General features: G+C 36.5%; 1 protein-coding gene across 1 annotated transcript; it reads left to right on the top strand.

Moving 5' to 3' along the window:
• The first annotated feature begins 759 nt into the window (after nucleotides 1–759).
• Nucleotides 760–25,817, top strand: LOC107011504 (vacuolar protein sorting-associated protein 54, chloroplastic-like). The gene is made up of 20 exons (XM_015211030.2): nucleotides 760–1,548; nucleotides 5,119–5,181; nucleotides 5,537–5,616; nucleotides 6,373–6,490; nucleotides 7,995–8,069; nucleotides 8,959–9,115; nucleotides 9,329–9,417; nucleotides 12,049–12,305; nucleotides 14,435–14,606; nucleotides 14,708–14,791; nucleotides 14,874–15,137; nucleotides 15,206–15,291; nucleotides 15,681–15,834; nucleotides 17,967–18,048; nucleotides 20,035–20,114; nucleotides 21,436–21,597; nucleotides 22,494–22,561; nucleotides 23,834–23,914; nucleotides 24,846–25,077; nucleotides 25,454–25,817. Exons 1-19 carry the CDS (start codon nucleotides 760–762, stop codon nucleotides 24,976–24,978), a joined length of 2,994 nt encoding a protein of 997 aa, XP_015066516.1. The 3' UTR covers nucleotides 24,979–25,077; nucleotides 25,454–25,817.
• The last annotated feature ends 249 nt before the right edge of the window (nucleotides 25,818–26,066 follow it).

Genomic DNA, 26,066 nt, shown 5'->3' with positions numbered 1-26,066 from the left:
TGACAATTTTGTATCCTACATATAGGGTGACAATTTCAGTCCATATAAGTGAAATATAATCATTTTGCCATATTAAATTTAATGGATCACTCATATTTTCTTGTCTTTTTTTAAATGTGTTAATATAGTCTTCAGCCTATTTAAATTCATACAAATATGGACAAAATGAGTTAACATGAAAATCGATATTCAGCTCATATAAGTGACAAATGAAATAATTTATTTTTAATATTTGAAAAAATAAAAAAAATTAGGAATCAGTTGGTGGAAGGTGGAGCCTCGGAAGGGGATGTGTGTGTACACGGAGTAGGAGGTAATTTTTTTGTTTTTGAAAAACAAAAAAAATTTAGGGTTAAATTGGTTGAAGATGGGGTGGAGGTAAATCTTTTTTATATATATAAATTTATTCAAAATCTTATTATTCTATCTAATTTATTAATCTCGAAATAACTTTATCTGCGAAAAAAGACCACTATATATGGACTACCATTATTATTTTCTCACCTCCTTTTTGCCCCCCTAACTTCTCGTAATTCTCAATTCTCCCCCCAACCCGTTCCCTCCTTGCTGTTACCTTTTGGTGGCACTTTCCTCCATTGGAGAGAGCGCAGATCCCATCTTCGTCTCCAAGTTTCTACTCAAACACCCAAGAATCCCTTTTTTTTCTCTATCTGATTGAGTTTCATTTGAGATAACACTCACTTTTACACTATAATTACATACATATATGGTCCTGAGATCTTCTTGAGAGTAACAAAAATGGATTCTCAGCCTTCCCCTTCTTCGGGAAGGTTCGAAAGTAGTCCTTCTACTATCAAAAATACTCCATTCTTGACCAAATCAATTTCCGATGCCAGTAGCAGCAGCCCTCATAGCCAAAGCTTAGCCTCCATTCTCAACAACCCACATGCCGGAAAATCCGATGGGTTCTGGTGGTGGTCCACTTCATCATCTATCCCCACACCTGACTTCCTACCTCTATCAACTCTACCCAAACCCGGATCCGAAACTCGGGTCCCTGATTTCCAATCCTATCTCTCTTCCATCTCCGACCCATATGCTCGTTTCCATGACATTCAACAGCACGCGAGGTTTGAGTCACTAGAAGATCAAGACGACCAAAATGCCCTCGTTGCTTGCTTGAAGGAAGTACCTGCGCTGTACTTCAAAGAGGATTTTGAGTTAGAGGATGGTGCTACTTTTAAAGCTGCCTGCCCATTTAGGACCACTGCGGAAAATTTAGTTACACAGGAGAAGCTATCACAGTATTTGGATGTAGTGGAATTGCACTTGGTTAGGGAGATTTCGTTGAGATCAAATTCCTTTTTTGAGGCACAAGGTCAGTTAGAAGATTTAAATTCGAAGATTGTTCAGGGGTGTGATAGGATAAGGGAATTGAAGGAGACTATAAAGCTCTTAGATGACAATTTGGTGGGGTCTGCTAGAAAGGTACAAGAGTTGAATGTTCAGAGAAGTGAATTGATTTCGCACCAAGACAAGTTGAACCTTATACTTTATGTTAATCAAGCTCTGTCAACTCTCAAGTTGGTATGTGCTGATTTCTTTAATATTTTTCCGTTATGTATATCTTATGTTGGTTTTCTTGTCCAAGTTCTATGAACAAAATGATATAAGAACAAAATGATATAAGAAAAAATGTACAACTGTTGAGATTCTATGAATTAAGTAAGGAATGTTAATAGACCCCCTTATCTGCTGATATAGAGTGAAGTTGTTGCAAGTCATGCTTTGTCATAAAAGTAGGTGCTTGTCATTTTAGACTATTTATGAAGCATTAGTAGGGTCACCTCTCCCTCTGTAATTTTGCTGTCAGTAGTGGACTACTTCTGAGTATTCCGTTTGTTCATAATACGAGTTACCTTTTTCAAAAAAAAAAGTAGCTGCTTGTACAATGCTGATAGAAATAGGTATTGAAGAGAATTGCTATTTTTCTTTGTTGTTAAAAATACTGTGGGATCCATGAAAGGAAGTAAAGCTATTATAGGATTCACAGTTTTTATAAATATAGCCGAGATGATGTTGTGGAATTACAGCAAGCAAGATATTAGGTCTTAATTTTTATCAGTAACCACCTGGTAGAAAAGTTAACTATTCTTGTGGCAACTTGAATTCTTATGATGGTGATACTTCAGTCTAGATTTGAATTAGACATCCTTGGTTCGAGAAAGTGTATTGAGTTTTATGTGGAAGAGAGCAGATCCAAAAGATCAGTTTTTACATACAATCTCATAACTTTGATCCATGACCTATTAGAGTATTTAGGCAGACACATGTAGTCCAATTTGATATCCTGTCCACAATTGGCATATAAGACTATATAGTTCTCGAAAATAAATTGCATATATATGCCCCTTGCTCTCTTATTTTAAGACCATAAGGAATACTGCCCTATTTCGTAACTCATTCAGTACAAGTCATTTGAGTAGTGAGGTAGAATGTTACAGTGATAAGCATCAAATGGGTGGTCATCCCTTCTATGATTTTAAAGAAATATTTGATCAGTCAATATTAATTAGAATGTTAGAGAGCAAAGGTAATTCATGGATGGAAGAGCACATATAAAGTAAAAGGATCTTAAAGATGTATTCTTTGGTTTGTGTAAAGTTAAACGTACTCATCATAATGATTTTTTTGAGAAGTCCTTGAATGATACATTTATTACATTTTACAACCCATGTAGTGATTTTTGTCAATACCTTTATTACATTTTACAACCCATGTAGTGGTTTTTGTCAATACCTTTATTACATTTTACAACCCATGTAGTGGTTTTTGTCAATACCTTTATTACATTAATCTCAAAAATGTGTGGAGCAAAGGAGTTAAAAGACTTCAGACCGATAAGTTTGATAGGAGGAGTGTACCAAATCATCTCCAAACTTATCACTGAGAGGCTGAAGACCGTTATGGGAGAACGGGTGGATGAACACCAATGCCACCAAATGACTTTCTTGCAATGCAGGCAAATCAGGATGCAGCTTTATTGGCTAATGAATTGATGGGGGTATTAGTCTAAGGTGAAGCAAAAAACACCAAGAATTAAACTTGATATTAAGAAGGCCTATGGCCATGTCTACTGGGCCTTCTTACTTGAAATACTAAGGGACATGGGTTTTGGCAGCAAATGGATCTAACTGGATAAACTTCTGCATATCCAGTGCCAAATTCTCCCTAATCATAAATGGAAATACCGAGATAGGGTGAACCTATGTCACCCTTTCCATTTATATTAGCCATGGAGGGCCTTAATTACATGATCTGGAAAGCAAATGCATATGAGTGGATGAAAGGTTGCTCTGCCCAGACAATCAGGATTCAGGGCAATGATATGGAATTTATACGCCTCTTCTATGCAGATGATTCTCCAGTTTTTTTCTGAGCAGAGGTGGTACAAATCTGTCATTTAAGGACAATCCTGACCATATTTGAAGGCATTCTGGGTTACATGTTAACCGACGACAGAGTTCCCTCTAGCAGTCAATCAAGTTGATGATACACAGATCTTAGCTGAGAACCTAGGGTGCCAAGTAGCTTCCTTACCTATAAAATACCTTGGAATACCCTTGGGAGCAAAAAACAATTAGCTAGAAATTTAGAGTGAAGTGCTGGAGAGATGTGATAAGAAGCCAGTGAAATAGAAGAGCCAATACCTTTCTCTGGGAGTTTAACACTTGTAAAGTAGTGATGGATGCCCTCCCCCCATATATATTCAGCTTGTTCCCTATACCTAAGAGCATTGAAAGGAAGATCAGTAAACTGAGGACTGGAGGGCTTTCACCTGGCAAGGAGAAGAGAGGATACAATCTGGTGAAGTGGGATGTCTTAACACTTAGCAAAAATCAAGGAGGTTTGGGCATAAAGAACCTTGGTATACACAGTGCTAGTCTATTTAAGAAGTGGTTCTGGAGATTTTACAATTAAGATATGGCTTTAAGAAAACTATTGAATCTTTGGACCACTGAGGAAGTTTTGGGAACTTTTGGTTGTAGTGTGTTGAAAACCATCAGAAGGATGTGGCCCAACTACAATACACACTTGTCCATCAAAGTGGGAGATGTTATGAAAACAGATTTTTGGAATGAACACTGGATAGGAGAAGGCAGTCTAAAAGCTTTTTTCTCAGATTTACACATCATGACCCTACAAAAGATGCCACTGTCTCTCAGATGTGAAGCCCTCAAGGATGGGGCCTATCTTCCAAAGGGCTCTAAATAATTGGGAAGTTGATGGAGTAGCAAGTATGCTTCGGTTCTGAACATTTTCTTGTGCACTTCCATTGGTCCATACAGACTAATTTGGAATCTGCATTGCAAGGGAGTCTTCATAGTAAAGTCTTGCTTTTAGAGAATGAATAATAACCATTCATTAGTGATTTCGTTGGAAGTTAGTTTGAAAGGTCAAATTCCTCAACAAGTCTCTTGTTTTACATGGTTGGTGATTAGAAGAGCCCGTTTAACTCATGAAGTGTCACAAAGAAGAGGTTTACACCTTTTGCTCAAGGTGTTCTCTATGTGGCCAAGAAGCAGAGATCAATGGCTATTTGTTATTGCACTGCAACACAATTGTAAATTTGTGGAATATGTTCTTGTGTATACTAGGTGTGAGTTGGGTAGTGCCCAAGAATACCTTTGAAATTCTAAACTGGAAAGGAGTTGGAAGTAAAGGGGCAGAGGAAAACTGGTATAAGATTATCCCAGCATGCACATGGTGGACAATATGGAAGGAAAGAAATGCAAGATGTTTTGAAGGTAAAAGCAGCAATATCCAGAAAGTTAAGATGAATTGCCTCAGCTTTCTTAATATTAGTGTAAACAAGATATGGTGGGGAAGTAGAAGTTTTAGTCGACTATACAGGAAAAATGTGAAGTTCGTAGATGTTATTGATGATGCTCTCTGCTCCCTGCGGGTTGTAAGTTCCCACCTCCACATTTTTGTCTCAAAATTTGATGTTTCAGTTTTATTCTCCATAATGACAAGTTACTGATTTTCCAGACCTTCTGGTGTTTGTTTTTATTATATTAAAATAATATCTCTTATTTAAAAGTTACGGGTCTACTGAATGGTTATATCTGACATATATTCACATATTTTATGCAGCTTGTTGCATCTGCAGATTGTGCCGGAGCTTTAGATGTTATAGATGATTTACAACATTTATTGGTATGTACAGAAGTCTTTTATTTCTCTGCTATTTTTAATTCTTAGTTTCTTCTTGGTACCTAACTAGTTTTTACCTTGATTAACCTCTGTGTTCATTGAGGCCAAACTGGTCGCTATCCCTTTCTGTAACTTGAAGTTGGAATATAGTGAACTGTTTTGTGATCCAGTTGGTTAATATTTTTTCTTGTGGATAGATTGATTTATTTGGTTATAGGCTTCAAGATTTGTTATTTGCTTAAATGCAAAATATTTGGCACAACTATGTAGATTTTCTGTTGCAAAAGCTATTATAAAAGGTGAAGCTGTTATAACCTTTGTACTTACTGCAGTGTCAATGTTCATTTATGCTTAACAGGATGGAGATGAATTAGCTGGTCTACATTGTTTCCGTCATGTTCGTGACCAGTTAGCCGCTTCAATTGATTCCATTGACAGGTTAGACTATTCGGAATGGATTTCTGTGTAGGTTCAATCACATTATTGGAAGAATACCTTTGAGGTGTTTGAGTTCTTGATAATGCTAAATGAATAAAGCTTAAACACTGGTTCAACTTGCTGTTACTATCCTCAAAAAAAATTTGCTGTAGCAAGTTTGGTGGCTAATGTCTGCTAATATCTTTATTGAGGCAGTTGTGATAGTAATGCCCGTTTCTGATTCTGTTGGATTAATGATAACATCCAGAACAAACTATTATCTCACGTTATTATGTAGTGACCAAAGTAGTTGTTTTTTTTTCGTTTTCTTTGCTCAGGATTATCCAAAGTGTCCAGTTTGCATAGATATTGTTTAGGTTTCTTGGATGATTACGTTGTAAGTTTTATAGGGGGTTACAAACCGTTTTCTAATACAAAATAAAGAAATAATTCATTTTATGTTTCTGTTTTCATGCTTGAGTTATTTTTTTTTTTAAAATAAAAATTCTAACAACTAACATGTTAGATTTATCTAATTAGCTAAAATACCAATGCTTAGGGCATGACCATCCAGTGCACTGGTTTGTTGCTAGTTCCTTCCAGTGTATTGATTACGAGTTGTATTTCCACATTTTGGTAGCAAAACGTTACCATTCTACTGTGGTCCACTATTTTATATTTCCTTTAATACATCTTTTGAACTTAGGATATATAATACCACTATTTTCAAAGTAATATTTAGTACAATGTTGTAACTTACCGCATCCAGTCTTGTAGTATTCTTTCAGCAGAATTTATGCGTATATCTATACACGGAGCTGGCAACGTGGATGCTCTAAGTACATCAAAATTTAAAGTGCAGAAGACAATTTCCATGAATGGAGAAGGCCATGAAGTAAGCATGTTATTATGTACTTATATAGTGATGCACTTGGTTTAGATATTTTCAGTGCACGAATCAAATTGAAAAAATTGCTACACTTTTGGAGAAAATAGTTGTACTAGACAGTTTAGATAAAAAAAGTTTACTCTGTGTATGTCAGTATGTCACCAGTTGAAAAGATGATTTGAACACAATATTGAGTTTAACGTTTAAGAATTTTTTTTCTGGGTACTTGTACTATGGTACTCTCTTTCTATTAGCAGTGGGTTGTTTTTCATGAAAATGTTTGCTGTAATTTACCAAGTAGCAAGCACCTTTGCAAGCTCTTGAAATGTGAAGGGATGCATTTGATTGTCAGAAAAAGAAAATGAAACAAAGAAATGTCAAGGGATGTAGGTGTTGTTTCGTTTAGATAGCTGGTGGTTTTGTCTAAATTATCCTGCACGCTACCGTTCTTGCCTAAACTATATTTCAAGATGTCTTCTATTAGCCCTTGTCCACTGTAAGAAGCGAAAACTATTATAACCTAAAAACACTACAAAATAATGATTTGCAAATGTAATAGTTCCCTATTTGTCTTTGCCAACGCCAACTCCAGTCATTCTCTTTTATTGGATGGGTAAATGGTATAGTTCTAAAGAGCAAAAAAACTGCTGGCAATTATTTACAGATGAAAGCCTTGTTACAAGTTGTGTAATGAACTCAACAATTCAACCACGGCTTCTATATCATTAGCTATTTCCACGTTGCACCCAACTTCAGGCATTCTTTTTACTGCAAATATCCTTTCTTTTGGATGAGTTTAGTTTCCTTCAACTTCTGGATCCTTCAAACTAATGCTTCTTTTCAACCTCAGTTCCCCTCCTGAAACAAAAAGAGAAAAAAAGAGCTATGAAGTTGGAAGGAAGGGGATAAGAGGCTTGTACTACTTTTAAGTAGCCCATTTCCATTTACTTGGAGGAAGGTGGATAGGTCATCAGTAACTAAGGATGGTGTCTTTAAAGCTGATATAAGAAAGCAGCTTTGATGCATGATAACCTGCTTACCGTCAAAGGCTTGTGTTTTAATGCACTTAAGTAATGCTCTGAGTTCTACCACCATATTTTCTGATGAAAAAATGTTAAAGTAACAAATTAATCTGTGCTATCTTCTTTGCATAGATCTGTTGTGGCACTTGTCTGGTGTGGAAGTTCTCCTGCTAGTGCCTTAGTGGTATCTGTCCTATTCGGTTCATGAAACTAGGTTTTGAGGGGCTAAGAGGATAACGGACGATATTTTGAGTTTCTGAATCTTTCAAGTTGTATCCTTTTCTAGTTGACCTTGGAGTATATATTTAATATGTTCCATGCTTGATTCTAAATGTAATTTATGTTTTTTGTGTTGCTCAATGTTCTAATTGTTGAGGGAATTTCTTTCTTGTTCCTTTTAATCATCCTTTTGTTTAACTGGATATATGCACCCAGTCTTCAGGCTACTCGACAACCAATCATCTGAACATGGACGTTATGTATTGCAGGTTAAATTAGATGAAGAAGACACTTATAATTTGCGAGACCGGCTACTTCCTTTTGTTATTGGGTTGCTTAGAACCGTGAGTATCTCTATTTTTTCACTGAGTAATGTTGGTATTCACTTGTTTTGTAAAGTGTTGGTGGCGTATTGATTTTCTTTGGGTGGTAAATGTTGATTGTTGAATGCCATGGCATGATTACAATCATGCTATCTGTCAAGTATAGAAAACAATACATCCTCGAAGAGATGCAGAATCACTCTTTCTCAGAGTTAGGTGAATGGTAGTATTCGAGATAAAATATGTGTATCTTTGGATGGGATTATACTCCTTAAGTGTAAACAAAGAAAGGAATAATTTTAAGAGCTGAATCGAGGTTAGAGGTGTCATTATCCAAATAGAGCAGTATCTTGCTGAGAAAATTTGGCTTGGTATTTGATTTTATCATATTCTCAATTTTTTCCCCTCTTGACGTTGATTTTATTCCAAATTCTTCACTTTTGTGTGTATAAGATCTGATGTAATGGGCTGGCCATGGTTTAATCACTTGCAGCAGTGATACAACGGTAAATGGACTATATATATTATCTGGAAGTAACAAGTGTTGGTGAAGATTGTCTTAATTTATTATGTATGTACTTCAGTTTAGAAGAGAATAATGAAGGAGGAGCATAGCTGAAGATTCTAGGAAATAGTTGATTAGTGAATAGCGAGGACTACAATCCCTTTACCCCTCTTATGTACCATTTTCTGTGTCCTTGTGATTGACTAATTATTGATCATCAACTTGACTAAGCATCGGTTCCAATCCGGCTGCAATTTATGCCAAATGAAACACATTTTATTCTGGGTTGTTTTGCAGTTGTAAAGTCTACATATATGTTTTCCGTCAACATTTTTAGGGTGTTTGGAATTTATATGATGTTTTTAGTAAAAATATTTGGTGGTGTTTGACTGTTGTAATATCCAGGCAAAACTCCCTGCTGTATTGAGAATATACCATGACACTCTTACGGCTGACATGAAAACTGCCATTAAGATGGCAGTTGAAGAACTGCTACGGGTGCTTGGTGCCCAACCTATGGATTCAGATTTTGTTGCAGGAGAACGAGCAGTTGATGCTGATGGTGAGTGTATATTATTAGGTTCACATTTCATTTTTGCAAGGAAGAGCTTCAGATGCAAATGAATTTGGTGTGCAAAATATTGGTTCTCTTCTTCTTCCTTTTCCTGTAAATGATGTGGCTAAGGATTAGGGATGCAACTTCATCATTAATGCAACTGGTGAGCAGGTAGATTTCATGCTATAGTTCCTGATATAATGTATATGCTTTACTCAGGTGGAAGCTCATCCCTTGCCAGTAGATTGAGAAGCTTGTCGCCTGAATGTTTTGTTCATCTTTTGAAGGCTGTTTTCCTGATAGTGCAGGTAATGTGTACCTCACTGTATCTTTCTGTTCAATCAGTATTATGCTGCAATCATGATATGTTACTTCCTTTTTTCCTTTGAAGAATTAAAAAAAGGATTTGTATATCGATGTAGGGATTAGTGGAAGATCTGGGGGATTTCTCTTTGAATGACCTCTAATATGCCTAATTAAATTGGATAAAATGGACATGAATAGAACAGAAAGGATATAGAGGATTCATACGGTTGATTCAACTTGTTGGGGATTGAGGCCTACTTGATTGGTTGATTGATGCCACACAGTATGCAAGGGGTAAGTTATGATCAAATAAGCTGGCCAAGCTCATGCACTTTCAGGTTCATTGTTCATATTCAAGAACCCAACTAAACCTAATCATTTGAGTCTGAACTACCACTTGAGATGCTCTTTGTTTAGATAACGTAAGCACCCAACAGGACAATGTCGAGCTTTTAACGTTTGAGCTAAATATCTTCAGGCTCATTTGAAAACAAATTTACTCCTTTTCCGATAAGTCTTAAAGAGTTTATAAAACACACCTTTTCTTGGTTCCGTACCCAAACCAAAAAGAGGTTGATGTTTAAAATCTCTTAGTCCTAGTATGGAGCCAAAATTACGGCATTTAAGGTCTTTTCATACTTCTCCTCTTTGAAGAAATGTTCAAAGGACGTAACTATGAGGTCTTTCTTTAAGTGAACATTTTTGGTCAATGGTTTTTTTACATGTAATATTTTTGTGATGAATAAAATCTCTTTCTATTAAATGATCTTTGCAGACCATTCTTCATCTAATTATTTTTCCATATCAAATTCCAGACAGGCCTCAACTCTGCTTCATTTGATATTCTCCTCTTCTTTTTTTGGTAGAAAACAAATATCTCTTTTAATGTTAAATTAGTTGAGCCTTAATATTGTCAACTGATTTAGCCTTATCATGTACCTGTGCTGTTTGATGGGACTAATTCGATTTGAGCCTTAAGCTCCGATAGTGTATAAATTGATTAGATTTTGGTCTCAGGTGCTTCCTGAATTCCTTTTTAATTGAATTTCAATAAATGGATTTGCATGGCAGATAGGTTTTTGTTCTGTGGGTGCTGCTACTCTAACTGCTGATAACCTGCTTCCTGAGATCTTTTTTCTTTCCATTAAAAGCTGAAGTTCTGCAATACTGCTTCTGGTATAGGGTTGACTACCAGATGAATTAAATAGTTGTTACTGTTGGTTCTGCATGTAATTATTCCTTGAGATTATCATACTTATTGAACAAGGTTCATAATCTTAGTGACAAAACATTACTAGTCATTGTAGGCCATTATAGTGTATATGGCTTCTCGTTTCATATTTTAGTGCCATATTTTTTTTTTGAAATTGTTAGCTTTAGTCTATTATCCACAGGTGAACAACAAAAGTGTAGCTCCCCTTTAAAAGTGTAACAACTTACAGAGTAAAGTTTCTAAACTGCTGCCTATAAACAATCTAGCACATCAACTACAGTTTAGTGCCTATAAACAAACAATTTAGTGCCATATTATTATTATTCTCCTTTGACTAAGGTAACGAGTTTGTATATAAATCTTCAGCACTGAGGCTGGGATCCCAAAAATTTACATCACAGAGCTACATACAACTGAGTAGGCTCAGCAACCCAAAAAAAAGAACCTATATCTAGGTCCTATCTCATCTTACAAGGATCCTAAGATGTCTACAGTTGCTACAGGATCATCTATATATTCCGAACTACACCAATAGCAAAAAGTGATAATGCAGTTCATTTTAATCCTACGCAGAGGACTACTGATATTTCCAAAAAATCTTGAATTTCTCTCCTTCCAAATGGTCCACCATATCACTGCTAGGACAATTTTCCTTCTGTTTTTGTCTGTGCTACCACTCCCTCCCCTCATAGTTCCAGCTTACTAGAGCCTGATCTGCCCTTTTTGGCATAGTCCACCTTATGCCTCTGAAATCTGTAAACGGGTTCCAATAGTTGGCTAACCACTTTACCGTGTAAAAACAAATGGTTGATTGTGCTCACAAAAAGACATCTTGGACACATTTGTATGCCCCTCTTCATGTGATGTACATATCCAATAACTCTTGTTGCTGGGTATCCCTTCCAAACTTATCACCTAAAATGTAATTCTTTTGGTGGCGCACAAATAGTTCACTATTATAGCTGTTTAGTTGGTCTTCAATAGTAGAGATAAAATAAAACGTGTTAAACTAAAAATGAGAAGCCAAATGTATGTGCCATAGGGGCACCAGTCATTTTGTTTGTCTGATTCCTTCTATGAATACCTACTTTCTCTGGGGTGTCAGTACTTGCTGTTCTCATTCAACACTATCATGACAATCCAAAACTTTCCACTAGCATCAAAGCCACAAAATTATAGTTTTTCCTAAGCACGAGAAATGATCATTGAATCTCACAGTGTAAATATTTTCCTTGAGAAATGTTGCATACACAACCAAATGGAGATATTTTTCACCTGGATTCCTGGTTTGTCTTGAATAATTGGTTACCCATATCAGCTGTCCGGAGAAGTGCTTTGTGCAATTGTCTTACCGATTCTTGTTTTTGTTCCATCTGATTTGGTATGATATAACTTGATATTTTTCTTTTAGTGAATGCAGGCACACTTAGCACAGGCATCTGAAGTTAAAAGAGCCATTGAGTGGATTTTGTGCCATCTTGATGGCCATTATGCTGCTGACTCAGTTGCTGCTGCAATTGCACTTGGAGCAGTGGCATCAGAAACAGCTCATGAAACCGTCGATCAGGTAAATTCCTCGCTGCAACTTTCTGTGCAAAGGAACTCTTCCAAGGTCTCTTCTGCTCACGGGAATGGAAATGAGGGTATAACGTCATCGACTTTATCGAGAAATTTCAGGTTATTCACATTCCTGATCCCTTCTTTTATGTTTTGTCTTTTTTATTTCTCTTTATTTACCAGAAATCTTGTGTCCAACACTTGCAACAATTTTTCCTCCTCAACCGCTTTGGTCGTGGCGCCAACTTGGGTGCGATGGGCATCACCATGAGGTTGAGTGCGATAGCCAGTGTGTTGCACCCCCGTTCCCATCCGAACACTTAGATTTCTATGGCAGGCTCTAGTAAAACGTACACAACTTTTTGTATGGTGCTCAGATTGACAAACGGTTCTGTTGGAATCTAGACATGATTATCTTTAAAATAGGGCATGTAATTTACCCAAAATAGACCCGGTCTAACCACAAACATAAAATGATTTCAAACTTAAGCCGATTTCACTGAGTGTTACATTTTACAAGCCTATGTTGGTCTTAGTTGCACGGACTCTTCACTTTTGATGCCGCACCCGTGTCGGCTTCACCAAAAATACACTACTTTTAGCGAATCGATACGCACCCGTTGACATTTTGAAGAGTCCGAGCAGCGTAGATGTTGGTGAAACGTCAGGGCTACTCTGAAAAGCAAATTAGGTGATTGATGAGAGATTGTCTGAACTGGGTGCTTTTTTGTGTTGGTTGAATTCTTTATTGTGGTTGGTTAAAGAAGCACAAGCTTCTGTTAGTGTTATAGAGAAGTTGGAAAAAGGCCAGAGAAATTTTCAATGTAATGACTTGTGAGGGGAAAAGAAGTTTCATTTGGTGAATTGAAAAAATCTGTTACCACACCAAAATATTTGGGTGGTTTTGGATTTAAAGTTCCAAGGGTCTTTAATAAGGCACTTTTAGGAAAGTGGTTGTGGAGATTTGGGGTAGAGGTAAATGCTTTTTTTTTTTTTTTGAGAAGGTAACAATTTGGAAAGGGGTGATTGCGGAGAAGTACGGGGTTATGGAAGGGGTTAGAGGACTAAAAATACAACGCTATCCTGCGGTTGTTGGCTATGGAGGAATATTTCAAAGGGCTAGGAAGAGTTCAATGAAATACTTCTTTTTGAGTGGGTAAAGGGAGTAGGGTGAGTTTTTGGGGTCATTGGTGCCGTCGAAACACTATTTTGAGTCTCACTTCCCCTAACATGTAGAGGATTTCTCGCCAAAATAGGATGTCGTTTATACAATTATGGAATTTACAAGGGGGTCAAGCATTTTAGGCTTTGAGGTTTAGCAGAAACTTACAAGACTGGGAAGTTTGGAGAATTTGAATACTTTGCTGGCTTGCTCCACCAACAAAAATTACTATGGATTGTCAGGATGTTTGGAAATGGGGAATTGGGGGAAATGGAGTCTTTTTCGTTAAGTCCTATTATGTGAAGCTTTTGGTGAGAGAGTAGATTTTTTTACCACAAACGTTGATGTGAATCCCTAGAGTACCGATAAATGTGTGCTTCTTCATACGATTAACCACGAGGGGGGAGGGGGATCCTGACTGCAGAGAGCTTGAGCAAGAGAAGGACTATGTCTGTTAAATCAGGGGAAGACATAGATCACGTACTCTTACATTGCCAGGTAACATCTTCGTTATGGGGGAGGGGGGAGGTGATGAGATGGTTTGGTTTTGAGTGGGTAACGTCGAAAACTGTGAAAGAAATGATGTTTAGCTGGGCTCGTAGAAGATGGAGGAGGAGATGCAGAGCATGTGAAGTTGCACCTTTAGCCCTGATGTGAACCATATGGAGAAAGAGGAATGAGAAAGCTTTTGATGGAATAGAGAAAAATTTCACACTTGAGAAATAGCTTCTTTTCCTTTATTTCTTTTTTGTGCACCCATGAAGTTGCTTTTTGTATGATGAGGGGTGGCTGTCGTAGAAAATTATGTATTTTTGTAAGGGTTTCTATATTTTGGTGCTCTTTTGTTAATAATATTCTTTACTTCGTTTAAGAAAAAGCTGCTTAGCAAGAATATTTGAATCTTGAATGCTGGTTTCTGTAATTGCATATTAGAACGTCACTGAAAGTGGCTAAAGTTTTCACATTCTAATCAGTAACGGCAAAATGCCATGTCTTGTGTTTCAGTTGTTGGCTTCTATTTTTAGCATCTGCATAAGTTGTATTTAAATAATTTCCAAATGTTTATCCACTACTTTTTCTTTGACAGAGCTGATGTATTGAGAGAAAATGCAGAAGCCGTTTTTGCAGCTTGTGATGCTGCTCATGGCAGATGGGCAAAGATCCTTGGAGTGCGTTCTCCTATCCACCCTAGACTGAGGTTACAGGAGTTTCTAAATATATATAACATCACTCAAGAATTTATAACGGCTACTGAGAAGGTGAGATTCTCTATTTTTATTTTGTTTTTGTAAAATACATACTTTGCTGGTTCCATATATGTATTAAGTTGTATTGATGCCTGTTTTGCCAATATATACAGATTGGTGGAAGATTGGGTTATAGTATTCGGGGAACATTGCAATCACAGGCCAAGGCCTTTATTGATTTCCAACACGAATCCAGGGTTAGTTGTTTCTCCAGTTGAGCTTTATCTGTGTCATTGACTCATTGCTTCTTGCGTTTATACCTGTTGTTGGTTGATTCAGATGGCAAAGATGAGGGCCATTCTTGACCAGGAAAATTGGGCTGAGATTGATGTCCCTGATGAGTTCCAGACAATTGTCACATCACTGTTCTGCTCAGAATCTGAGACCCGTGAACTTGCTGATGAGGTTTCAGCTGATATTGCACCAAGCATCCGTAAGATGGTCCTGGGTGATGGTTCCCCTACGGCAGAAGCTAGACTTCAAAAGATATCACAAAATGCACAGCACACTGATTCTACTCCACGTTCAGAGAGTACAGCACAGGTTAGTATTTCATGATTCAGCTGGCAAACTGAAAGCACTAATGCTGATTTGGAACTAATTCTTCTCAGAGCAATGAAACTAACTCAAGAGAGCGTGGAAAATCTTCTGCTAGACTTCTTTTCTTCAGAGGTGTTGGATATCATATGGTTAACTGGTTAGTAAATTCCTTTCAATTTGATTAATTCGTCTGTTCTCTTTTGGTGGAGCTGGTACTCTCAGATTTTTATTTTTCATTTTTTTCCTTCTCCGTGTTTTCTCTTCTGTGCCCTTGGTGTCTTGGTCACTTAAGTCCTGAAGAGTTAACACCACTGATTTAGAGCTATTTCTTGTGTGACTTTTTCTTGGCTGTCTCAACATGTTGCATTTTCTTTGCCCTATGAAACAGAAAGGAGAACTTATCTGACAACACACCTTCTTAATCCTTTTTGGGGCTTTTTACTGGGACTTCGATTTTGGAGTGCTGGATTGCCCTACACAGTTTTCCTTTTTTCTTTTAAGATAAATTCTCCCTTCAAAGATGACAATTCTCCTGTTGTGTTTCAGCGGCTTGATTTTGGTAAAGATGTTGTCAGAATGTATTGAGATGAATAATAGCTTGCCGGGCCTATCTTCAGAAGTCGTCCACCGTGTTGTTGAAATCCTGAAATTGTTCAATACAAGGACTTGTCAGCTTGTCCTTGGTGCTGGAGCAATGCAGGTCTGTTTTGGTTTCTTGATTATATTTTCTCTAGCTAATTGTTGATTTTCTTGTGGACATTAAATTTCTTATGAAAAAAACTAGTAGGCAAAAGGTACTCAAGCCACCAAATATGTTCTTGATTTCAATCCCACTTTTGTCTCTTGAACTAGAGACAATATAGAAGTTTAACTGTCTTAATCCCTTAGGCGGTGCCAGAATTTTTAACTTATGGATTCTGGAAAAATTAGTTGTACATATCAAATGATTTTTTTTTTTTGACACTAGTAACATTGTTTTTCAGTCGGTACTTAGGTAGTACTGAAAAACCATATTTACAAAAAGAAGAAAAAGATTAAAGTCCTTCCAATGCTAAACCAGGAACTAGATGGACCCTAAACCATCTATGATTGACTCAGTCTCATTGGAGTAGACATTTGTACACCAAAAACAGAACAACAGAATACATTTAAGCTTGACTTCCTGCCGGTTGTTGTCCCTATTCTCAAAACATCTATCATTTCTTTCTCTCCATATAGTCCACCATATACAAGCAGGTATTATCCTCCATCTTTCTCTGTTTGTAGCCCAACTCCAGCCTCCTCCCAACTGAAAAGAGTCTCAGCAATCTTACTAGGCATACTCCAGGAAATGCCTCTGAGATTAAGGAAAATCTGCCACAGTTGAACATTGAAATTGCATTGTGGAAAGAGGTGTTTTACTGTCTCTGTATCCTTACCACATAAGGAGCATCTGTTGCATAGAGATATACCTCTCTTGGCCACATTGTCCAATGTCAGAACTGCTTCATTGGCTAGCAGCCAGGTGAAGCATGCCACTTTTTGTGGCACTTTGACTCCTTAAATTTGCTTCCAAGGCCATTTGAAATCTTGATTCTCTATACGACTTGTTTGTTTATATCCTTCCTTCACCCTGTATCTTCCTTTGTTGTGCCCATGCCACCATAAATAGTCTTCACCTGGTTGAATTCCTTGGAAACTCTCCAGTAGTTTGAAAAGTTCAATCATTCTGGGAATTTCCCAGTCATTCAAGTTTCTTCTAAAAATCATATTCCATCCTTGTGGTGACCATATTTCATCAACAGTTTTCTCTTGGTGTTGAGCCAAAACAAAGATGTCAGGAAAGAGATCTTTAAAGCTCACAGTACCCACCCATTTATCAATCCAAAAACTTGTTTTTCTACCATTTCGAACTTTGACAGTTAATTGATTACTGAGAAACTGCCAGAATAATCTAATGGATTTCCAAAGGCTAATACCATAGGGGGTGTTAACCTCTTTAGTTACCCATGTGTTCAGTTGCTCATACTTGCTCTTGATTACCCTGTACCAGAGGACTTGGTCCTCCTGATGGTACCTCCAAAGCCACTTGACCTTGAGTGCTTTGCTTTGGGATTTAAGGTTCTTGATACCTAGTCCACCTTGTTCTTTACTTCTGATAATGTTCTTCATTTGACCAAATGAAAACCCTTCCTTTCCTTGTTGCCTTGCCACAGAAGTTTCTTCTGACTTTATCCAACCTTTGAAGTACTGACTGGGGTATATGAAAAAGAGATAACATATACGTAGGGAGGGCATCTAAGACTGAGTTAATCAAAGTTAGTCTACCTCCCAAGGATAGATATTGTGATCTCCATCTGGTTGATTTCTTTTCACATTTCTCCATCAAATGATTTTTTTAACACAAATATGGGGTTGAATCAAAGTTACTGGATTATGCCTAATCCGTAGCTCAAGCGGCACTGCTCCTGCCCTTGATATGTACTGACCCTCCTTTTACTAGCCATCATCCAAGTACCCTGGAGAATGGGGTGAGAAAGGAGGCGATAAAAATGATTGAAGAGTATTGGGTTTCTTATTTCCACATCTGTGGACTAGGATTGTTGGAATAAAGGATTTTAAAAAGGTGTTATAAATTGGCAGAAAATGTATGGTGGTAGATGTTTGGGAATCAATAAATTTATTTCTGGAACATTGTCAATGATTGGAAGGCAACTGTAATTGTAGTTAACTACTGAATTTTACTTGACTTTTTATGGGTGCATTTCTTACTGACTATTTTTCCCCAAACATTTTTTCCCTAGTTGATATGGATGCAATATCATTGTGCCTTAACTGGGATAAGTTTTACAGGTTTCAGGTTTGAAGTCTATTACTTCTAAACACTTGGCCTTGGCAAGTCAAGTCATCAGTTTCACATACACCATAATTCCCGGTATGTAATGATGATAAAGTTGTCAGTTACAAAGTGTCTTGATTATTTGGTTCCACCTTTTGTCCAATTCCTAGTCTACGGGTGCATTTATCCTGTAGGTGTCTGAAGAGACAAAAATTCATGCTTGGACATTTTTTCTCAAGTAAAACCATGCTAAGGTTACTATTTTGTGTAGTTTTCAATCTACTGTTCAGTTGTTAGGCTTCAACAGGAAAGTCATGTGACAGTATTGTGCTTATTGATGAAACAAGCAAGGGCGTTGACCAAAAATTTAAGTTATGAGAGGCACTCCTGAGAGTACAGGTTTTAAGATAAGTAGAAGTAAGATTCTTACTTCATAAGGAAAAAAGATAAGTAGAAGTAAGACTGCATACATGCACTGCATGTTTAGTCAACAAAAGAATGAGTGAAATTAAGGCGGGGTTCGATGGGAATGCTATGAGTAGGTGTAAATAATTTAGATATCTAGGTTCCATGTCTCAGGAGAATAGTATGATATTACACATCCATTTTTTGTCATTATCAAAAAGAATAGTATGATATAAAGATGTTACAACGTTTGAAATGGAGAATTGCTACCAAGGCGTTGATAAAAGAATATCTACTGAAGTGAAAAGGCAAGTTCTATGGATCATTTATAAGACATGCAATGCTATGTAGGAGTGGATGTTAGACCGCCTGAAGTGCAAGTATGCCAGTGTTATTAAAGGTGAAAAGCACAAAAAACTCTAAGGTCTGTGAGGGCTTTAAGCGCAAATAAAGAGTGGGCTTTAATGAAAAAATGCACAAAGGGAGAAATGAATACAAATATATATGTTTAGTCCAAGACCAATAATTATAATCATATATGACCAAAGAAATTGAAAAAAAATTATAATAAAGTGAAATATCAATTATTTAGTGTCACTTCTTCATACGAGGCTCATTGGCAAGTAAACGTTTGCCTTAGAACCTTGATGACGACATTAAAGCGCACATAAAGCGAGTTGAAGCGCTCAATACGTTTTGAGCCTCGCTTCAAGGCTTAAGCGCGCCTTTGATAAACACTGAAGTATGCAACACATCCACAAGATGAATGTGGCTGAGATGCGCATGCTAAGATTGAGTGCATGCGTACAAGATTAGAAATGATCACATTCAATAGGAGGTACAAGTAGCACACATCAAGGATAAACTTAGGTTAAGATGGTTTGGTTATGTCCTGCGTTACCTCTAGATGCACCGGTCTGTAGGTGCGAAAATGAAATTATGGTGAGTGGAGGTTTTAAAAAAAGCTGAGGCAGACATAAATAAAATCACATGGAAAGAAGTTATATTGAAAGACACACAATCTCTTGGAGTCCACCTAGTCCTAGCAAAATTAAGGCACAATAAAATGAAAATGATCTATAATGGGCAATACCTTTTAGTTGGGATTATATTTTAGTCACATTATGATCCTACTTTAGGTCTTATGTTTTCTAGGAGTCTTTAGCTTCTATCTGAGATTTATATGCCAGTAGAAAATATAGAGAACTTCATTCTCAAAAAAAAAAAATATAGAGAACTTCTAATATTTATTATTATTATTATTATTATTATTTGTTGTTGTTGTTGTTGTTGTTACTATGTACTATTATTACTATAATAAGCATTAGAAGTTCTTTATATTTTCTATGACATGTAAATCTTTGATAGGACTAAAAAAATCATATTACTACTACTACCACCACTTAAAAAATTTCTTTATCTGAAAGTAAGACCAAGAATGTTTAACAGTTTAACTAATAAACTCAATTTGTTGATATAGCGTCGGCATAAGGAACCTTCACTTGAGTAACCTTAGGTAATGTTGGTCGATACATGGCATAATATGGATCAATAAGCAGTTTTACATAAAAGTCTGAGCATACTCATCAATGAAAATGTGCCAGAAATGCTTTAATTTAAGTATCTTGTGATTTTAGAACTCAATTTTTTTCCTGACAAGTTTTGTATTTGTCAAAGAACTCAAGAGGATTCTGTTCCTTAAAGTGCCTGAGACGCGCAAGGCACTGCTGATTTTGGAGGTTGATCGTGTAGCACAGGTATTTAAATCTGTATATGTTATTGTTGATACGTTTTGCTTGAATCCACTTCTAACCTAATGATATATTTCTGTTCTTGGTCTATTTCATGCAAAAAAAAATAATCCGTGAAGCATTCTCCTTTTTGAGATAGGGATTTCCTTTCCTGTCTGTGCATCTATCATTTATGCTATGAATATTTCTCTATGCTTGTACTCACAAAACGTGTTGCGAAGAAATGAAAAAATGTATTCAATTTGGGGGGGGGGGATATCTTTTGAGAATCACTTGATTGATGTCTCCTAATTTGACGATATCACTAGAAATATGCAAGTGCTCCTTAACACGATTTTCAGGTAAGGCCCTCAGACTCTTCCTCCGAGATTCCCGCACTACAGCAACATCAGGTTCTGTGTTTTTCTCTAATCGCGTGCTGTGATTGTTCAAAAACATGGAAAACAAGATCTACTTCACCTCTGGAGACAAATTGTACTATATTACTGAAAACATTACTTCTTCAGAAGCTTGGTCTGATTATCTGGAAATGAGGAAGCACATGCTTCGGTATTTCAGATGCCAGTTCAATATATTCTCTGTATTTCAGATGCCAGTACAATGTTTGTACTGATGGATGGAAATGTTACCATTCTCAAAGAATAAAATATAAATTGACCATATGGAGTTAAAGCTGTTGTAAGATTCAATGGAAGCCAAAAACAGGATCTCAGGATCTCTTGGACTATCTTCAGTACGTAGGCACTTGTACGCCAAGTGGAGAGAGATGGCTGTGATTAGTTTCTTCCTTTTGTATGTATCATATGAATGCATCTTATTAGCTGTAGTGACTTATAATTGTTTATAAATGCAAAAACTGGAATAAAATGGAAGTTCATGTGACCTTTCTACTTGGAGTACCTTTTTGGCTAGAGATGTTTCCTTATATTGCAATATATTGCCAAACTAAAAGGAATAAAAAAAGAGTGTGTAAAACAATTCAGCATCTACCATCTTGGTGTAGCCTGCTTGTTAGTAATTCATGTTGTAATACTCTTCTGCTAATAACCACGGGGTTCTGCTTATCCCCAACCATGTATTTTCCAGTTTCTCCTATTTTGTGAATTTTTTTTCCTTTATCTCTCACATGACAATTGCATTTTGTCCGGTTCCATTTCTACTGTATAAACATAGAGGAATATATTCACTAATTCTGTATAAATCACTGCTATGCCGTGGGCCCCAATCAAAAAGTTTTCTGTGCTGACTGCTGAGATTATCAGACTCATAACCCAAGGTTTTGGTAGGGAAATATTATTTTAACTCCAGAGCTTTGCATGAAATCCAGGACTATAAGGTGCACCGAGATGAGATACACTCGAAGTTGGTGCAAATAATGAGGGAAAGGTTGCTGGTCCACCTCCGTGGGCTGCCACAGATTGTTGAGAGTTGGAATAGGCCAGAAAATACTGATACGCAGCCAAGTCAGTTTGCTCGTTCTATCACTAAGGTACAAGCTATACTGTAGTAAGCCCAATTCTTGCTCCCCATTTTTGTTCCACCTCTTCCTTATGTTTGCTTCCTTGTGAATTTGCAGCCACTTTTTTGAAATTGGTGACTTTGTGTATTTCTATCTATGATTAAGATCATTCAGTACATTGGTCTTGCACCATATTTACATCAAAAGACTCTTAAGAAACTGGAGCTATTCTAGTCTTCTATAGGGAGCTTAGTACATCTAGAATTTCAACAGTTTCTACCGAGTGAGACTGTCTACACCAAAAACAATGTGCACCAATAATATCTCTAAGACCCAAATAGTGTATCAAATTCTTCTCTTATGTATCATGCTCTCTCTTTAAGTGCTATCTTTTTTCTTTCCTTCCATATGTATAAACCATATGAGGAACACTTGTATGCTGGAGTTCTTCCTATTCTCAATAAAATTATTTACCTTGTTAAAAAAAAGAAAAGGAAAAAGGCATAGACACAGAATGGTGCAGCTTGCCATGTTTTACTCCAACCCTTCTTGATTGTAATAGATTTGGGTTTGTCAAGTGACAGTTATAATTGACCTGAAATATTAACAGCTAAAAGTTCAAACCCTGTTTGAAATTTACAGGCAATTGGCTACTGCTGAGTTAGTGAACTAATTTCAAATATGACATTTCTCTGATATTTGATGCAATGTAAAACCTATGCAAGTTTGCTCTTGTTTTCAATTGCTATCCTTGATATTTCTCATCTTAGTCTGGAGGTTACAGTTTTACTTTGGTCCTCTGTATAGTTGTTGCATGCAAGTTACTTTCTAATGTTGCTTCTTATGATGTTCTTCTAAAATTTTGTGAAATGTTACTACTACTGGAACTTGTATCTAACTGATTTGTTTTCTTAATCTATTTGAAGGAAGTTGGCCTTCTTCAACGTGTCTTATCTAGAACCCTGCATGAGTTAGATGTTCAAGCTATTTTCAGGTGAACTTTTAAACTTTTTCCTGAATTTGTCCTAGGCAGAGCAAAAGAACCTTGGTCTTTTGGGGGGACTCAGAATAATCTTTTATTGGCAGCCGTCACAACATTGTTCTTTGTTTTCTTCAATTTTCAGCTGTAACATGTATATTTGCTTAACATTGATACCTTAAGCTTTATCTCTGCATATGATACAACTCTTTTTGATGTCTTGTTATTGTTAGTATTATCGCTGGTGTTGTTATTAATGTTATTGTTATTGTCGTTGTAGTTATTAATTATTTTTTTGGAACTGGTAACTGTGTATTTCTGTAATGAACAAAACAGCACATAGGACTGAAACCATATTTACAAAAGGACCCTATAATTATTGTCTTGATACTATAAGGAATCTAAAACATCATTAATAGAGACAATATCATTAGAGTACAGAGTAACTATGTTCTGAAGTGCTACAGGAGCAATACTACAACTACTAGTAAGGGCGGATAACAAAACATGCATTGCTACCTACTAGCCCTCGCCCCTCTACCCTAATTTGTCCTCCATGGCCTTCTATCTATGTTCATGTGCTTGGTAAGCTGAAACTATGTTATGTTCAGTCTAATAACCTCTCCCCAATACTTCTTCGGTCGACCTCTACCTTTGCTGAAACCATCCATGGCCAGCCTCTCACACCTCCTCAGCGGGGTATCTTGACATCCTGTAAATATTTTCTGAGATAAATTTTTAACACTTATGGACGAACATATAATCAGCTTTGAGCGTTAGACCTTCTCAACCCTCCCGACCAAGAACTTCATTAAGTACTCATTTCTTCCTGCATTCACCATCTAGGTCAGTATTGGCGAAGTAAAAACATCCTTGTAAGGTTGAAAATTGAATTTTTCTTGCTTCTAGGGAGAAGAACACACACTCCCTCTCTTCGGACCACAAGGATCTATTGTACGTAACCTTACCCTGTATTTCTGCTTTATGTTGTTTCCACTGCTCGAACCCGTGACCTCTAGGTCACATGATAACGAGTTTACCAGTTACACCAAGGCTCGCCTTCAAGGACTCTCTCTCTCTAAATATATTCTATTTTTTCATTAGAAGCACTTATCATTGTTTGGTGTGGTGGTTGTTTGTTCATTATTATATGTTCATTCTTTTCATAAGGTTTTCCTCGTTTTTATATATTCAGTGCTGGCATGAAGTAATTTTGCATCTATATCTGTTGCTTTAATTGACATTTAGTATATCAATTCTTGCTTAAAAAGAATGTCATACTTGCAGGCAAGTGGTTATTATCTTCCATTCTCAAATTTCAGAAGCGTTTTCGCACTTGGATATCAGCAGTGAACATGTTAAAAAAAGGTATGGCGTCATTTTCGTGTGTTAAATGATTTTTTTATCAGATACATCAATGTAATGCCGTGTTGTCAGATGAATTATTATTTTCTTTTCCCAAGAGCTAATTTATTCATCGTTTCAACCTCCTTGTGTGCTTACTTTTCTTGTCAAAAAATAGTTCCATGCTAGTATAAAAAATATGGTCCATGTTATACCATGCCTATTTGAAGTTCCTATAATGCCTACATAATGTACTAAGGCCGTTTGAAAATCTAGGATACAAGAGGGCAAGAAATAGCACCGAAACATCAACTTAACAAAAATGTTAGAATTCTGATAATGGCCAGAGAGACTCTATGTGTGCGTGTGTACATGCGCTTACAGAATAGACTAATAATTAATAAGACAATATAGATATATCTTTTGGGAGTCTTTATTTGAAGAAAGCATTTAAACGTAAGTAGAAGAACAAGAGGCATCACGAACTCAAGAAGCATGAAAAAAAAGAAGATAATGAAAATTTGGAAACGTACGTGTTGAGGAAGACTCGTAGTCACATAGCAAAATGCCCTGTTTTGTCCTTCCTTTTCTTTTGTTGTTTTCTGTATCTCCTTCAGAGCGTCCATTGCTTCTGGTCAACAAACTCACACACAAAAAAAAAATCAATTCTGGTTAGATTACTTTGTGCCTCATTATTTAAAAGCGCACATTTAATGGAACAGCATTGCTTAACACATGATATGATAATCCTCGATTTGCATTACTCTTGTCACTTTAAGCAAACAACCCGATAGCATCTAGTAACACAAATATATCCTAGAGTTGAAGGCTGACAAGTTTCTTTTTGTTATTGCTTGTGTTTGTCGTTCACTTCTTCATCTGTTGATTGTTATGAGTATCAATTTGTTTTCTCTTTTCATCAAAAATGACTATGAACTTATTTCTTTTGCAACAGAATGTATTGCGATGTGCAGCATATTATTGCATGTATCAGATCATTGCCTTCAGATAGCAAATCTAATCCTCCTAATTGGGGACAGCTTGATGAATTTGTGGCAAAAAATTTTGGTGAGGAAGTTGGTCAATAGCCTTGTAAAGTAGCCTGTATTTCATATTTAATATAGTTTGGCGGAGGCAATCTGACAATGCGTGAAGACTATGCAGCAACATTGTATAATTGACTTGAGGTAAGTCTGGATTTTTTCTAATTTATTTTATATGCATCACACTGAAAGCTGCATGAACAAGTGATATACCATAATGCAAGTTGGAACTTGCGACGATTGTGTGATACAATGGTGGTATTCTCATCTCTATTGATAACTAGACTAACTTTGACCATGATGGTAGACATGTCTAAGGAACTTTGCTATTAAAAATGTGTTCCAAATCTGTAGAAATCAAGGGGTAGGCTAGAAATTACAGAAGTTCAGTGATAGTAGACTTCTCTTAAAAATATGCTCGATTATTCTTGTTTTTTATCTTCACACAGTTCAGACGTAGTCCGAGTTTTCTTGTTTTGCCTTCCTATGTACTCTCTTTAATTATTGCAAAATTTTGCAGATGTGAAGTGTTCTTACTGGATCTTGGTGTTTATTTACCACAGCGGAATCAAGTTTTGAGGGGAGGAGTCCATAACAACAATTTGTAATTGTCATACCAATTTGTGATGGATCAGACATTCTTGAACTTCATTGTGATTGTATTCTTTAGCCCAGGAAAATAGAAATTCTTTTTCCCTCCTCTCTTCTGTTTTTAGAGGAAAAAATTCATATATTATCGCATTCCGGAAATGGTAAAACAATTTTCTGTAATAGAGACCCGTGGACAGTGTATATTGTATACTAATGAAAGCAAAACTGTATGTAGCAAGGCCTTTCTTAATAGATCTCTTTGGACATTTATGTAGAGTGAAACTTTGTTTCCATTACCTCATATATGTCTTGTAAAATCTTATAGAATACAATAATGAAGAAAACATAAAAGGAATATTGTATAAATTCCTTATCTAGCACCTCTGCAGTAGGACTAAGTAATTGTTAGATACAAAACTTTTACATATTGTAATGACAAATGAGGAAAAAAGTTGCAACAGAGTAATTTCAAGAACTTGATACTCTTACTTTAAATTACTTCCAAATTGTCAAAAATAATTTTGATTTGTATTTCGAAACCT

Source organism: Solanum pennellii, chromosome 2 (genome assembly GCF_001406875.1).
Source record: "Solanum pennellii chromosome 2, SPENNV200".
NCBI classification, from domain to species: Eukaryota; Viridiplantae; Streptophyta; class Magnoliopsida; order Solanales; family Solanaceae; genus Solanum; species Solanum pennellii.
This window is presented reverse-complemented; position numbering and strand designations above follow the sequence as displayed.